The sequence below is a fragment of the Melospiza georgiana genome, chromosome 12, assembly GCF_028018845.1.
Source record: "Melospiza georgiana isolate bMelGeo1 chromosome 12, bMelGeo1.pri, whole genome shotgun sequence".
NCBI lineage: Eukaryota > Metazoa > Chordata > Aves > Passeriformes > Passerellidae > Melospiza > Melospiza georgiana.
The window spans coordinates 7,788,172-7,805,161 of record NC_080441.1 but is presented as its reverse complement, the minus strand read 5'-3'; the positions used below and the strand labels follow the sequence as shown (position 1 = coordinate 7,805,161).

Sequence of the window (16,990 nt, the reverse complement as noted above, 5' to 3'; positions counted from 1 at the left end):
TCTCCCCTATTTATAAATGGTCTTTTCCATGGCTCTTTCAGATCCACACCTTGACAAATACCTTTTCTGTCCAAATTAGTGGGGACTTTTTATTTAGCAAAGTGCTACCCAGTGTGTCTCGGTATGCCAGGCAGCAGCACACCCGTTCCCCTCTGCTTACTGCACACCCCTGGGGTGGCAGAGCTGCACCTCAGGGCACGGGCACACGCACACACAGCCCCTTTGGGCTCTAGCTGGTAGCACCAGAATGTCTTTACTTTCCCCCACACCCGTATCTGCAGTCCAGCTGGATACCAGCTGGATGGGGTTAATATGCCCAGTCCAGCATGTATCTGGGCATGATTAACCCCATCCAGCCTGGGGAGCCTGCAATGGATTATCCTGCCCTCTCAACCTACACACCTGGTGAGATCTCAGTGCCTAATTGATGTGTTCCACCCCAAATACTAAAACAATAAAAATAAATAATACAACTCGCTTTCATTTGGGGGATGGATATTAAAGACGCAGGGCTGCTGATTTGCCTTTTTTTTTTTTTTTTCGGTACCTTTTCCATATCAAAAGACAAAACCCATATATGTGTTAAAAAACAGTCATCCAAACAGCCATCTCAACGTCGCTTGTATACAATGGCAGACACAGTGGGAATCTCGTTCTCCATCTTCTTGGGGTCCACCATGTGGCTGTAGCGCTCCCCTCGGTGACACTCCAGGTAGGGGCCCCAGTTTGCTGCAGGCCGGCAGCAGCTGACAAGGCGCTGCAAAGCAAAACCAACAGGCATTTAATGTCTTCCCTTAGTCCAGGCTGCTTCTAAAATTCAGCACAATTATAGCTCTAGGCACACACTGCAGCTCAACAAATGGCAAATCACCAAAGTTGTTTAAAATCGTTCCAAGTGTCCTTGGGGTTTGTGGGTGCTGGACACTGAGGTCAAGGAACAGGAAAAGCTGCGACCAACACAACTGTTTGGGAAAGCCTGCCAAGAGCAGAATATCTCAGATGTGTCACTTGCTTCTGTGAGGAATGGGAGGCAAAACTCCAGAAAATTATATGGGGATAGAAAGCAATAGAAATTCTTCAGAGAATTTAAAGAAGCTGGAATAGCAACAGAACTGATGAAAAATCTCTCTCAAATGGTGTGTGTGCACTCCCAAAGAATTAGACTTTATCTTTTTATCAGAACATGGCAGGGAGATGCACCTTTGATGCAACTACCAGAGATAATGCTTTGGTCTAAAAGTCCATTTGAAAAACATGTCAAAGTAGTAAATGTGTTGGAGAAAACAGCACAGGTGGTCCTGATAATACCAAAGAAATTCAGATTTGAGGCTATATCAGTAGGGTTTTTTGCCCTTACCTCAAGAAGGGTTCCTTCAGCTTTAAGTATTTTTACAATAGCAACAATAGGAATCCAGATGATACTGAAGATGATCATGCACCAGCCAAGAATGTTTCCCCAGGCTGGGTATTTCACTGAGCCATAAGTGGGATTTGAAAATGTAGTCAAAGACCAGATCAAAACAGCCTAGAAAAAATGGCAAAAACAATAAGAGAAAATCAGGTTTCCAACAACATTGAATTTGCACTGCTTCCAAGTTGGTTTAATAAAAAGAAGGGTTGTCTACAAGTTCTGCACAGTTCCCTCTTGTTTCCTGAGTAGGAGAACAGTTGTGCAGACTTTGGTGTTCAGTCATCACCAAGCAGCAAGACTGAAGGCCAGGACTGAAAAATGACACCAGTGCTGAGGTGCACTAAGTATATTTGTGTTTGAACATAACTTAATCTCTAGGTTTTCTTTAAATCTTATGTTGGGTAATATATGTATTGCTGGCTGAGCCCAGTACCCTTCTCTAAATGTTTTTTGCGTTCCTGTATTCCATTATTTACAGGAACACAGGAAAGAACCTAAGATTAGAAATTGGCAAATATTGCTTCAGAAATTGGATCGTTTTAAGCAGCATTTTCTAAACTACAGTCTGGGCAGATTACAGGTAATGTACTGGCCAGAGTGATTTCCCACTGTTCCTGGATTGGCAATGTTGATCAATTCTGTCATAGTAACATAATCCAACCATCTACACTCACCATTGGAAGTACAGGTTTAACAAAAACCAAACATTCAACAGGACATTTAAAGGTCTCAGTTAGACAGCAGAACATCTGACCCAAAAATGGGATTTCCCTCAAAAGGTTTTCAAACCAATCTCAGTCTGAAATTAAGATAATCCCGCTGCCAAGGCAGAGGCTCTAGCTGCCCTGTGTTAGTCCTTGGGAGTGTAGACCCAGCTCTCTCTGTATCAGAAAGCAGATACAGGCCATAGTTCACTTCACTGGCACAGCTATGCCCCATCTTTATACATAGAGCCTGGGCAGTCAGTCCTGAATCTTCACAAAGCAACTTCTTCAATATTAAGTCACCAAATTCTGTCACACTAACACAATCCAGTCATGTGCACTCACTATTAACAGCACAGGAGTGATGAAAAACCAGCATATTTTCCACCACAGCCAGAATGAATTGGTCTTCTTTCCAATCATCATTTCAATGTCTTGAATGAACCTTTTTCCTCCTGTTGGAAGACAATCATGGGACTCACTGTAAAGCAGGTACCTCCCTTGCACGTGGGGTTACTCAAAAGCAATCAAAGAAAAGCAATAATCAAGGACAGTTTCTCCAGCTCTGCATTAAAGTTTTTTTTTTAATCCTATAATTATTCAGATGGTTAACTTATAATTTCTTTATTGTAATAATTAGTATTTTATACCACTGGCACTGCTCAAGGCCAGGCTGGATGGGCCTTTGAGAAACCTGGTCTATTGGAAGGTGTCCCTGCCCATGACAGGGGCTGGAATCAGGATGATTTTTCAAGTTCCTTCCACCCCAAAACCATACTGTGACTCCATGATATACACTGCTCCTGGGATTGTTTAGTTTAATTAATGTATTTTCAATGCAAATAATTTACCGTAAATGTAGGCGACGCCTATTATCTCCAGGGAAGCTGTAATGAGGAGTCCCCAACCAGCACAGAAGTGATCTATTAGGTTAACCCAGTAAATTCCTGCCTGCAGGACAAACATTAGAGGTTAGAATTTGAGTAGTAACATACAGATAAGATGCATTTGTTCAAGACAATTTAACTAATCATGACTCTGAGTTTTTAAGTTCACAGTTCTCCAGGTCAACTACAGATTTGTGAATATTATTTTCTTTAAATCCTCTATGTAAAGTTGAAAATCACATCTAACAAAACACTATAGGTGCTAAAAGCATGATCTATGCATATAGAGAGCATACATAAACAACTGAGAGCAAGATTTAAATTTGGAGCTTACAGGAATAAATTTGGGGCCAAAGGTTTTATACTGAACTACAGCAATGGCTATACCTGTTATCAGTTCTGGGAGGCTTCAATCCTCCTACATGCCTGACTTCTCCATGGGGTTAACCACAGCTTTGAACACCAGCATGCAATAGCAGGATCCCAGAGCAGGAAACAATCTCTGAGCCATTCCACACTCTTGTGATTGGGTCCCTTGCAAGCTTCCTCATCATCCTCTTTCATGACTTATGTACTTTGCTTGACGATACAAATGTCTACTCACCACAATTACCTCCTTCACATTTTCAGTCTGATTACACACATAAATCTTTATTTCTAGATGGAGTAATAGCAGTGAACCTTTACACCCTTAAAAGCAATTGCCTCAAGAAATTTTACACAGTATACTTAAAATTCCTTTTCTGTATATCTATTTATAGAACTATACACGTGCAGGAGAAGTAACCATGCAATCTACAAATGCTCATGAGCCAATGGGTTTTTAATACATGGACAGGTCATTCCTTAATTCCTGTCCTCCTTGGTAGTGAGTTCTGAACAAAAAGATCCCATCAGCATTTATTAGCAGCACCCACTGCGCTGTGGACATGTTTTATGTGTGTACTTGTGAATACACAAATAAATTCCTGAACTGAGGAACCATAAATCAGGCTGATCATTTGCAGGCTCTGTAAAAGCCTTCTATTTAAAAGCCTGTCTCAGTTCAATAATCACAGAAAACCTTTGGTTCTTCAAGCTTTCCACTTGATTGTGTGTTTAGGCACACTGTCAAAATTCAAGGGTCTCTAAGATTTATCCACAAAGAAAGCAACAGTTGGAAAGGGTATTTTGATTTGAGTTCATCACTTGCAGCATAACTAAACTCACAACCAAAAAAACTCAGTTTCTTACCTGAGTAACACAGACAAGCCCAAATAAAAACAATACTGCACACACACCCACGGTTATAGGTCCTCTTAATTTTTTCATCATGCTGGGATTTATATCGTGAATGCTGGTTGTAATTGTTTCTGCAAAGGAAGAAGTGAGTTTGAGCAGCAAAATTAAGAAAATTAAGAAAAGACATGAGTCACTTAAAACCCCACTTACCTATGCTGGCAAACTGGGAGTCAAGGCCCAAAAGCACAAGCATGAAGAAAAACATGAAGGACCACAGAGGAGAAACTGGTAACTGGGATAGAGCCTCTGGGTAGGCTACAAAGGCCAGTTCAAACCCTGGAAAATAGTGGAGAGAAGGATGTTGCTGTCGTGCCTTGGCCAATGCAAGTCCCAATACCAACAGTGTGACCATCAGCCTACCTGAGTCCACCACCTCTGAGACAGGCCTCTGAGACACAAATGCCATGTGTCCCAGGATGGAGAATATTGCAAACCCAGCAAATACACTGGTGGCACAGTTGATCACACAAACTAGAATGGCATCTGAGTAGCAGTTGTTGTGGAACTTGTTGTATGAAGACAAAGCAACAAGCCCACCCCATGCCGTAGAAAGGGAGAAAAATATCTGGGTGGCTGCATCTTTCCAAACCTGCCAAAAAAAAAAAACAAACAGGAGAATTGCTGTATTACTTATAGTATTTATCATAAACACTGAAGTCTGTCCACCATTGAAGCTCAAGGGTACCTTTTTTCATTCAGCCTGTGTATCTAATTCTATTTTGTATGAATTTTAGGGAGGATAGAATATAACATGCTGGTGACCTTGCAGTCTCAATCACAAACAGTATCTCTATCGTGTCTAAAGGTCACATCCCAAGCATGTTGCCAAATACTTAAATCGTAGTGGGCTAACCCTGAAGAAAAAATTAGATTTGTTCACATAGGTGAATTGCTGAGATATGAATCTTGGCACAGACATAACAAATAAGGACCACCAGGACTGGCTGCGGGAGTGAGAACTTCCATGTACACTCCCACTTGTGTGACCCAAACAAACCACTCCTGCTTCTGATGTAGCCCCTCAGCTAGTGCCAAGCACTCATATAAATACCACAAATGCATATCACACCTAATGGTTGCTTTTGATAAAACTGCAATAATATTGGCATAAGCCAGAACAAAGAAAGTTCTGGCTTTCTTTGCATGAGGTGCCCTTCCTGGTCCACCTAATTACCCAAGGTAATTTCCCAGGCAAGGCATGGCCTGAATTTCAAACTCAGGGATCCCTTCAGCCTTATGATAAAGTCCCTTAAAATCATCAGCAAGAACTTTGTCAGCAGATCCTGCTAAGATTAAACTCCAGCATGGTCCCCAAGAACTGTTTAGAAGCAATAGCACAGTTCTCATCACTGGGGTGGCAGGGAGGGCGAAGGAGGTGACTGTCTTTCAATTTGAGAGAAGCTGCAATAGGGGCTTGGACGTTGTACACAACCAGCTGCTGATACAAAATACAGGGCAGAACCTGAAGGACCTGACTGGATAAAAAAGAAGAAAGCCACATAACCAGGAAAGCGTGTCACACTTCTGGGGCTGAACTTCCTCTCACCTCTGCCTCCATCAGCTTGGTGATATTGGACTCTCTCCCAATGTAGTACTCAATGCCATCCAAAGCACCTTCCAGGGTGGCACCTCGCACCAACAGGACGAACAGGATGACATATGGGAAGAGTGCAGTAAAGTAGACAACCTGCAGAAAGATGGGCCAGGACACACATTAGGCGTGAGGGGATCCACAGACCTTCATGCAGGAAGACTGGACAGGCTGTAGGCTAAGGTCTGCTGGTACAAAAGAGAAACAGGCAACCAGAGAAATGAGCACATGCCAACCACCAAACCATCTGGCTTAGCCGGTTCTGGAGCTGCATTCCCGCAGAAGCAGAAGGCCCAAGCCACATATCCACTTTTGAGAGCGCACTTGACCAGTTTCAGAAATGCATTTTTCTGGCATGATTTACTGCTGTAGGTCTGGATTCAACTAGCCCAGACATCTCTTGCTAGGCAGTGCTTCTAGCAAGTGCAAGCTGAAAGCCAGGAAAAACTAGGCGACCAGGGGGGAATTATCTCCTGATGAGCTCTCTGCTACTCCCCCCAACCATCCCTCAAAAAAAAAGCCAAAACAAAAAATTTTTTGTTAAAGTCACTGCTCTGGAAGCTTTCTTTGATGGAGCAAGGACTTTTAGGTTCTCTCAGACACAGTTCTATTCTGTTGTAATAGCACAATGGGACCAAGGCCAGCAGTACAGTTAATGTCACACAGGCTACGTTCAACAATACTCTGGTTTCTTGAGTCTTAATCTCAGTGTTATTCACACAGGGAATTGACCCAGGACTGCTGCCTCCACCAAGCCAGAGCATTGTGCCATTGTGTGGTGAGTCTGACATTTCCAAAGACTTCCTTCATGCTTGCCTAGCACAATTCTCACTGCCTTTCATCTGTCTTGCTCCTGCCCAGCTAGATTCTTCCAAGTCTCACCTTACTCTCCAAAGAAAATTGTCTTGGTGCCAGAAAAAAAATGACAACAGCAAGAGCAACTGACAGGAACCCAAAGAACATGAGATTAAGAAGAGCCATGCAGCCAAATAATTGAGGCTAGGAAAGAACAGATATTCCACCCCAAGGAATTAAACAAGGACAGAAAGCTCCAAATAGAAATCAAAACAGGAGGAGACCGCATACTGAGCAGAGGAAAGGAGGCAGCAAGGAACCAAAGAAAGGCACAATGACAGAAGGAAAATGGGGAAAAAATCTGTGCAGAGAAGGTGAACAAAAGAGCAAAGGCAACTGAGACTGAAGATGTAAATGATGGAGATGCAACACAAAGGTGAGAAAAGAGTATGAGGAGGAAGAAACCAAACCAAGAAAAGGGTCTCGGTGAGAAAGGATGAAATTCAGCCTGCCTGAAGTCAGCCTAGCCCAAAAAAAACCTCCAGAAAACCATGCTGCAGCTTGTGGAAATGGGAGCTCAGCAGAGACAGATTCTGAAAACAAGCATCTAAGTACCTTGTCCCTACAACTAATTTCAACCCTTGGGAACAAACAACATTTCACAATCTGCCAAAAACCTGCGCACACACACACCTGTTCACAGCACCTGACCTGTATGGTCCAACCATCTCAACCAGTCTGGAAGCACAAAATAATCACCGGGTGCTCCCAGGGCGTGTGCCCATGTGTGCCACCACACGCACGCTTCCATCACACAGCCCAGGCAACAGCTAAAACTCAGCTGGAATCACCGGCACAACGGCAAGATTCCAAAATACAGGGCAGCCCAGTGGAGTGGAGGCCCAGGAGTGAAGTAATAGCTGTGTAATCAGCACCTTACTCATATTTTATGTAACAGTTATGAAGCAGAGGAGCAGAAGGGAAGACAAACGCTGAGCCCAGCAGAGGTGGGTGTGTTAGGACTGCATCCTGCCTTGTGCTAAACTTCCCTGGCTCCAGCTGACATTGGGAGGGCAGAATCAGGCCAAAAGTCATCTCCTTGGTCTTCCTAACGTACCTTTCCAGAAGATTTGATTCCTTTGTACAGGGCACCTGCAACAATGATCCAGGCGAGGAGGAGGCAGAGAGCCAGGTACCAGACGACCCTGCCGGTCTCGTCCAGCCCACTCGAGCGCTGCAGAGCCACTTTGCTGAAAGCACACGATGCTCCCGTCAGGAGGGGATGGCACAGCACACAAAGCTCACACACTCCTCTTCAGCTACTTCTCCAGAAAAAATGAGCTGCTGTGTGAGGCTATTACAACACTCTGCAGCCTCTTCCAAGAGCGTGCAGTTGGAAGTGCATGATTGGCAATGAGAAGCTCTATATGTATGTAACTGCAATTTTTCCTTCTTTTTGAAGCCTACCAGCTCTCGTCTCTCCATACATCTCCTCTAAGACCCACCTAAGATATTCTGTGTTAATCATGAAATCCTGACAGGAAAAGAAGAGCCCAAAAGAATCAGTTTCCAGGAACCCAGTGAACATGAGGCAAATTGAGACCGTGGAGCAATAAAGAAATGGCAATTTTACAACAGGCCCAGATTCAGAATAAGGTGAATATATTTTACACAGTAACTCCTGAGAAAAAGAAAAGTATATGCTATGTGTAAAGATGCCAAGTAGTGCCTACCAGGACTTCAGAGAAGAGGACTTCTAGAAATGGCAGCATTTTCCAATTGGTTAAAGGTTGACTCACTTGCTTCTCTTTCTATACATAATTTCTCTTAAAAAAGCCAAACTTATCAATTAAATTTTAAGTCCCCTCTCTAGTGATTTGCATGCCCATGTCCCTTGACTACATTTTTTCTGGACTGCAAGATAAAACAAAAATAAAAGGTACATCCAAAACCACAAAGCATAAGAAGGTATTTATTTTTTCAGTAATTTCTTTAAAGTATTTACTTACTTCCAGTATTGCTCGGTAGGAAATTGCACTGGTTTGTACGTTATGGTGCCATTTATACATGAGAGATTATTGGCCGTGAGGTAGGAGTAATTTGCACGAATGATATTCCCATTGTAGGTTGTGTTGCAGTCATTTACTGAAATCAAGAAAAAGGAATCATTAATACTGGGATGACTCTTATTTAAAAAATCAGATCGATACAGCAAATGTGTTTCCTAAGCAATTACAGCTTCAGTTTGCCTGCTAACAAGATTCGGAAACAAACCGGAAATGTCACTTGCAGCTGTGATTTCGCTACTTGACTGTAAATCAAAACACCAAGAATCTGGTGTGCTCACCACGTTTTACTTATCCTCAAGAATACTTACAAAAAACAAATCTGAGCATAGTTAAAATTGTAGCCTTGGTTACTCTATGAAAACCTTTGTCCCAAACCAAGGTCACACATGGATCATCTGGTATCTGATATTCATCTGATTGCGGCAGAGGGCTTGTTAGAACACTTTACATATTTTCCTTGGAGCAGAGTTGGAGGAATGGAAACTGGGGTTGGGAATTTTTTGCCAGAACATACAATAAAAAACACTTCATCAGCATATGCATCAGCATTTGAAGCCTATTTCAGGACAGCTTCCTCAGTTCAGTTCAGTTTTGTGTTCCCCCAAAACTTACAAATTAGGTGCTGATATCTTTGTTGTTTTGCGAATAAATGATCACCAACTTTTTGTTACATAAGGCCTCTTAGAAGATATTTTCAGATATATGGTTGAGATATATTTACATTAATACTGCAAACAATATAATCCATCCTCATCTTGTTCTTGTTATTTTAATAATCACTGGTTACCTTGCAAGAACATTTCCAGCTGCTAACTGGTAATTACCTCACCAACTTCACCTTTTGCCTTAAACTGGTCTGATACAGAAACTGGTGAGGTAACTGCTTAGGCCCTACATCTGCTGTGAAACACAAGAACAATGGTGTGGAGATACATTCTAAAGAGTTAATGAAGAGCGAAACCAGCGCCTCAGTGGTGCTCAGGATTACCATAGCCACAGGGGACGCAAGGAGTAATGAAAAGACCTCGATAAAAACTACTGCACTAGTTTGTCTCATGGAAGGGGTTTTTTTGCCACAAAGCCTGATGAAATGGGAATGCCGTATTTCAAGCAATTGGAAATGTATGTACTAGAAAAAAGCTGAGGTTTAAAAGGAAACAAAAAGGATCCAACAAAGTGATTTCAGCCCAGTTCTCTGTAGATTTCCCAAGCATCCAGAACTGGTGGCAAAGAAGTGGATAAGCATCACTCCTCTGTGTTCAGATACAAAACTCCAGGAAGGACTTTTGAAGCCATGGATAGCTGTCCTAATTCTGTACTTTCACCCAGAAAACAGTTACCAAACAATTACCAAATATAACCATTACCAAAACCAATTATATTCAACTCTGTCTGGTAAGTATGGTACCTATTTTTGTCTTGCTGCAGAGATCATCTGACCAGGAAAAGCAATCTGACCACGGCAGCACTTTTTGAAATGAGGCAAATAAATAGTAGAGTGCATAAGCAATGATAACATTGTAGTAGATGGTCACAAATGTTGAGAGGATGACCATTGTGATGCCCACTCCTAGAAAAGAGAAACACAAAATATCTTAACCACCTCAAACTCGGGTTGCAAAACCCCTCCTCCCACCAAAACAAATAGCCTTCACTTGACTTTTAAAAGGCGACTTGGGAAGAAGTTCAAGTTGGTTTTTGTTTGGTTTTAAAATATTTTTTAACAGCAAACAAACAGCGACATTTCAAACCCATTAAATGATGGATATGATCCAAACTGACCATCTCAAACATGTTTTTGAAACACAATTTGAATCAGGCCCATAGAAAAATGCACTATTTACAAAGTCTAAAGGAGAAATTCAGTATTTTGTTCTCTCCCCATTCAGAGGGAAATTTACAAAAGTAAAACAAACTCTACTAGGACTGCACAAGCCCTTTTAAAGATTCCACTGTAATGAATGCTTTAAACCACAGTAAATCTTCTCAATATTACTGTTCTCCCCTTGTTAAAATCAGTTTAGTTCTGTGAGTTTGGAAAAGCCTGGCAAACAGTTCCAGTCATCTTAGAAACTATAAATAAGTTGCTGTCTTTACAGATATATAACATATATGCTGGGTTTAAAACCTTTTCCTTTAAGACAGACAGACGGCTTTCGTGAAAGTTTCTTGTGCTGCAGAACAGAGACTGGCAATAAGAGTAAATGTTGGGGCAACCAGTTTCTGTAGGCGACAAGCAAATTCTTGTTGTATCCAAAGGAAACTTCTCCTACGTTAACTCCTCTGGTAGATTAAGACAAACAAAACCATTGCAGTCCTTTACACCCTTGGTACAGGACCAGGATGGACAGGCATGAGTGTAGCCATGGTTAATTGTTTCCAAACAAATCTCCTTTGAGAGCGTTTGAAATACAAACCATCACCCCAAACTCAAACTACCACTACAGCATGCAACGATTTCTCTTATCTCAAGAGGCACCCCACTTTACAAAGCCAGAATCTAGGGGATTTTATCCCACCAGCAGGTGACTCCCAAGGCAGCTGCTCACTGATTGTGCACAAGATTGCACAGAGCACCCAGACCCGCGTGCCTGTGCCCACACTGGCAGCCAAATACAGAATTAACCCATCCAACACACAATTGCCTCACAAGACACACTGGACATGAAGCATAATAAACCAGTGATAAAGTCAACTTCTAAAGTTTGCTTTCAATCTGTTGCACACAAGTTGTTTTACTTGAGTTTTTCCCTCACACGGCAAAACAGAGATATTTCCTTCTGCCTGGACATATGGAGTGAGAGTGATGGAGCTGCTGAGCACAAGAATCTCTGACAAAACCTTTCATAACCAAGAGCCTTTCTGGGGGAATCTTTACTCAGCATCTGTTTATTAACTGAATAATGAGGAAGTATATACCTGACTACAGAACACTGGTTACACGGATATCGGTGTCTCACAATTAGTAACTTCATTAAGAAATCATTAATTCACAACAGTTTATTATTAGAATAAAAGGAAAGATAAGAAAACCAACCTTGAAACAATGGTAACATTCTCCAGACGGAAATTGGCCCTTGACTGGCAAACTGCCCAATGGAACATTCCATGAAAAATAAGGGCAAGCCAGCTAACGCCAGCATGACGGTGTAGGGGATTAGAAAAGCACCTGAGAGGAGATAAAAAATGGGGGGAAAAGCACAATCACACACACAGAGAAAACAATGCATCTTTCACTATTCACCACAGTTTTATCACATTTTATACTCCTCCTTTCTCCCCTGCTCCCCACTGGAGGCGCTTATTTTTGAAATAGAGAGATTTGTTTCTAAGTCCTGTTTTCTATAAGACTAAGTAGTACCTGCTATGAATGGCAGAACTGATTTTAAAAGAATGACTTCTCTTATAAGAAAGTAAATTCATTTTATAAAAAACTATTGAGGATGTGCTCTAATACAAGTAAGAATGCTGCTTAACTGTAGTGCACCTTGTCCACTTTCTATTTAATCCTCCAAGTTTTAATTTAAAGAGGAACAGAACCATTCCTGTGTGTGCTCAGCTGTGTTTTGCAACTGCCCTGTTAAGCAGGTACTGGACATCAAAGCATGAAGATTATTTTCTATGGTTGGCTGAGTCCTGTGTCAAACATCATCTCAGGATGGCTCTTGTTCAAGTCCATTTAATAGTGCACGTTAACCTGATATCAGTGAGCGCCTTGTTCTGTGAAAGGGACTGGCACTTCTTTGTGTGTGCACAGAAGACAGGGAAAGCGAGAGCATGAGTTTCATAAACATAACACGATATCCCTGCAGGAATCTGTCCTCATCACTCTCAGTGAATTTAAAGCAATCAAGGACCCAGTTCTGCAAGGAACTGCAAATACCTGATGTAATTTAGGGAAGTAAATTGTCCCACAGAATTAACTGCATTACTCCTCTGTTTCAAAACAAGGATATAACAGTTGTCTTTATCAATCATGGGCAAGGGGCACAGAAAAGGATGCAAGCAACAGCACAAATATGCTTTAAATGCAAAGTCTCTGCTGCAGCAGATGAAAAAAAAGATCTAGTCCAAGGGCTGACATCACAACTTACTTGGTTTTCACAATTTTCTTCAACAAAACTTCAAGTAATGCAAACCAACCCATGTCACTCCAATAAAAATTCCATACTGGAAATGCCTCCTTATATTCCATGTGCAGCTGTCTGGGCTGTACTGCCTTTACAGCCCAGAATTTTACTTCAACAAGAGTTAGGCAGAGCAAACAGGTACATACAAGTAAGTTCTCTGCAGTTACTATTTAGGCACTCTTTAATTACCAGGGGTCGCCTGGCAAGTAGATAAAGCTCTGGAATACAAGCCAAGGAAGCCAGTGCCTCTGCGTGGCTTTGCCACTAGTTCATTGTGTAAGCAGGTAGAGGCTCTCCCTGTCTCACACTTCCCAAGTGTTTGATCTGGGTAATTATTGAGCTGAGATCATTATTCTGGCTTAGAGTGTTTGCATGGAAAAACAAAGGTGCAGAGGGGATTCCACTGTTCTCTATAAACATACCAGGTATGGTATATAACATAAACTTACCAGAGGGTAAGCACTGGGGAGGGAGAGCAGCTATTTAGACAAGGAGAGGATATTGGCACATGGACAAAAAGGTACACGTTGTTTATGAGTAATTCAGAAGATGGTATTCTCAGGTAGAAATTTGCAACTCAAACTAAATACTATTTCCCTTCTCATCTGGTACCAAAAAAGCACATAGGTGCCTCTTAGTGCCCTTTCCCATGAGCAGGCTCTATCCCAGTTCCCAGGGTGGTAGAGCTCACATCCAGCTTTAACAGAACATGCCCAGCCTCAGAGCTGGCCCTTGGAGCTTGCTCTGCTCTCTCCTGGGGATAGCAAGGTGTGTCCCCCCTGTGACCCTGCCGTTCAGCACAGGTACCTCCTCCATTCTGGTAGGCGAGGTAGGGAAAGCGCCAGACGTTGCCCAGGCCCACGGCATAGCCCACCATGGACAGCAGGTATTCGGCTTTGTTTGCCCAGTTGCCACGGTCCACATTCTCATCGCTGCAACCGGTATCTCCATCATATGTGAAACTGACGTCCTTTGGAGAGAAGAGGGAAGGCTTGTGATACCCACCAGGCAGGAAGGGCAATCATATCATCATTTCTCTGTCCAGAGACGCACCTTGGGATAGCTGACCAGCCAGACAGGACGGGCAGAGTCATTTTTTTGGGTGCCAGTCCACTTGGTCCCTGGCAGGACAGCACAGACCTGTGAGAGAGGGTCCCCCCAGAGAGCCCAAACACCTCCACAATTCTGCCTTACTCCTGCCTTACTCCTTTGTGCTATCAGCTGCAGGACACTCCTCTATTCTGCCCCTACAGATGCCCCCATACATTGTTCAGATGTTTACATCAGCACATACCTGTATGCTCACTTTAAAAAACACCTGTCCTAGCGCCTTGTACATCTGTCGAGGAGCTCATCCCACTTTACCTTCCGCTACCTGTTTGAATCTCGCCTGCACAGACAACTTCATACCTGCCCTCAGCTGCCGACATACCTGCGCCCTGCTTGCCCGAGCGCCGCTACGCCCACCTGGGCACCTCCACAACCCACCTGCCCAGGTGCACCCACACTCGCCTACATTCTCACACACCTGCCCAGGTGCCTCGGCACCCCACCTGCCCGGGAGCCTCCGGCCAGCCTCCCCCCGCCGCCTCACCTTCTTCTTCCCGCAGGACAGAAAGCCGGGCAGGCTGAGCATCCCCATCTCTGCCGCCGCTGCGCTCTGCCCGCGCCGCCCGCCGCCCGCCGCTTTATCGGGCCGGCAGCCGCCCGCCCCTCGCTGCCCTGCCGGGAACCGCGGCCCCTGCGCTGCCCCGGGGCCCGGGCGGGGCCGCCTCCCGCCCCCGGGGCAGCCCCTCGCAGCCCGGGCCCGCTGACCCTCCCCCAGCCCCGCGCCCGCTTCCTCGGGAACACCCACCTGCCTCAAACACCTCGCACGGTCACCTGCCCACTTCCCCTCCTAAATACCGCCTGCCCTCCGCACGCCCTCGCTCCTCGCCTTAGCCCGACCCACTTCCCTGCCGCCAACCTGCCCGGGCTCGCTCCCTCACTCTGGGCTCTTCAGCTCTGCTTGCACCCCTGCCTGGCCGCCTCTCTGTCACACACCTTCACTTCTAGCTTGTCTCCCCACTCCTTCCCCTCTTCCTGCTCTTCCAACACCTACCCACACACTCTCCTTCTTGTTTTCTACCTCAGGACTGCCAATCCCCCATCAAACACTGACCCTCGCTGTCATAGTGACCTTCCCTAGGCTTTACCTAACACCCTGCTCAAAGCACACTCTGTGTACAGACATGAAGAGACACAGATTGTCTGGTTGCTTAATTGTTCTCTCCTGTTTATAAATGGTCTTTTCCATGGCTTTTTCAGATCCACACCTTGACAAATACCTTTTCTGTCTAAATTAGTGTGGACTTTTCATTTAGCAAAGTGCTACCCAGTGTGTTTCAATCTAGCCACAACAAAGAGGTACACCAGGACTGAGGAATGTGTACAACAGCATCTGTAAATTGGGAATGAAACATAAGATTTTGTTTTATCACCCTGTGCAGCAGATTCTCAAGGAGAGTTATATTTTAGATACTGGAAAGATGCCAGAATACTCTTACCTTTGGAACAAAAAGCAAGTACAGGTGCTGTGTCCTGACAGGACACAGGCTTTGGGAGAAAATAATAAATAAAAATTAAAGAAAACAAGGCTCTACAGACTGTCTACAGTGAGCAGAGGAGAGAGGACTATCTCCAGAGAGGATTGTGCCTGAAGCAGGGCTGTATTTCTCCTGTTAGCTCTGCAGCTGAACAGCACAGCAGCTCCCCTTGCATTCACTAGGGGCTGAGTCCATCAGGTTGATCCCTGAGCCTGGTTCCTCACAGCTGGGATCACCACTCACCAACCAAGCACCATGCCAGCCAGTCACCCCTGGAATGTCTCAGCTATGAATACAGAATTATCAGCCAGCCAACCAGGGCCAGTTTGGCTCTACCATAGATGAGATATCCCATCTCCTGACCAGCAGCCTGACTGACGTAATCTTTCTAGTTTGGAAAGCACCTCTGGGTTACTATCAATGCCATTTACTGAATCTTCTGTTAATCCAATGGGGGGAAAAATTAGAAATGAATTAATTATAATCTTAACATGCTGAGAATACAGCAAACAATTCTGACATTTCCAGGGAGCAGTGAGATACCTGTGTTTTCCATTTGGTTGCACCAGTGCTATTATCAGGTGTTGGGTATTGCCCTTAGCTAACACAAATAGCTCTGGTGATACAGCAGATTGTGTTTGATGTGCTTATTTAGGAATACGATGAGTAAATTCTGTTCTTAACCTCTATCTTCTGTGATAGCAATGCTTACTAATATTGGCACTAACATTGACACACACATCCAAAACTGATTCAGCAGACAAAGCTGGGGTTCATTTACCCCTTCCAACTGGTGTGAGCTAAAGACCAGAAAACTCACTTTGCAAATCACTTCAGAATGCACTGAATCCTAGCAGCCCAACACACGCAGACCCACCAACCAACAACAACAAAAAAACCCCATATTGGCCTTCAGGATCTGAGGAAGATGATCTAAATCATTTAACTGTCTATCAACAGCATATAATTACTCTCATCCAGAACTCAACTGGCAATGTAACACTCTTTAGAGGAGACTATCAGACAGACTGCTATAAACAGGCGAAGCAAGGCAGAAAACACACAGGTAACTTAGACCAAATCTTTACCACTAACTTAAAAACAAAAAAAAATCAATTGTTGGTCTAGTAGCCCATGAAAGCAAGGCAGCATTCTCCATCTGGTGAGAAATGTCTTATTTCACTGTGAGCCTGCTGTAAGCAAGGTGGAAGTGTATCTACAAGGAGGGCATGCCAAGAAGTGGCCCTTCTGCTTAGAAGACAGAATGGAGAGGCAAAGATGGCGTTGTCAAGGACAAATTACAAAGGCAACAGTTTCTGAAATGGCCATCTGTGACTCCAGAGAGGTACCTGTGGAAGCAGACAGGGTTTGTAGCAAAACACAGTCTGGGAATTACTTGCTGAAGAGGCCTCATGCCAATACTGGCTTGCCTGGCTCTAATGGTTCATCCAACTGTTTGTGCAACAAAGGTAGGAAGCAAATTTTCCTTTCAATGCTGCCAATCCCTCCAGGGTGAGGAGGTTTTGCTCATGTGAAA

General features: G+C 43.8%; 1 protein-coding gene across 1 annotated transcript; it reads right to left on the bottom strand.

Annotated features, from left to right (window-relative positions):
- Positions 1–518: 518 nt before the first annotated feature.
- LOC131088526 (sodium- and chloride-dependent neutral and basic amino acid transporter B(0+)-like) lies at positions 519–14,510 on the bottom strand. The gene is made up of 14 exons (XM_058032654.1): positions 14,463–14,510; positions 13,676–13,838; positions 11,776–11,907; positions 10,147–10,308; positions 8,679–8,814; positions 7,787–7,919; positions 5,830–5,970; positions 4,644–4,872; positions 4,434–4,559; positions 4,236–4,354; positions 2,967–3,066; positions 2,461–2,570; positions 1,358–1,525; positions 519–757 (listed from the first exon to the last, which is right to left on the bottom strand). Exons 1-14 carry the CDS (start codon positions 14,508–14,510, stop codon positions 611–613), a joined length of 1,914 nt encoding a protein of 637 aa, XP_057888637.1. The 3' UTR covers positions 519–610.
- Between the last annotated feature and the right edge of the window lie 2,480 nt (positions 14,511–16,990).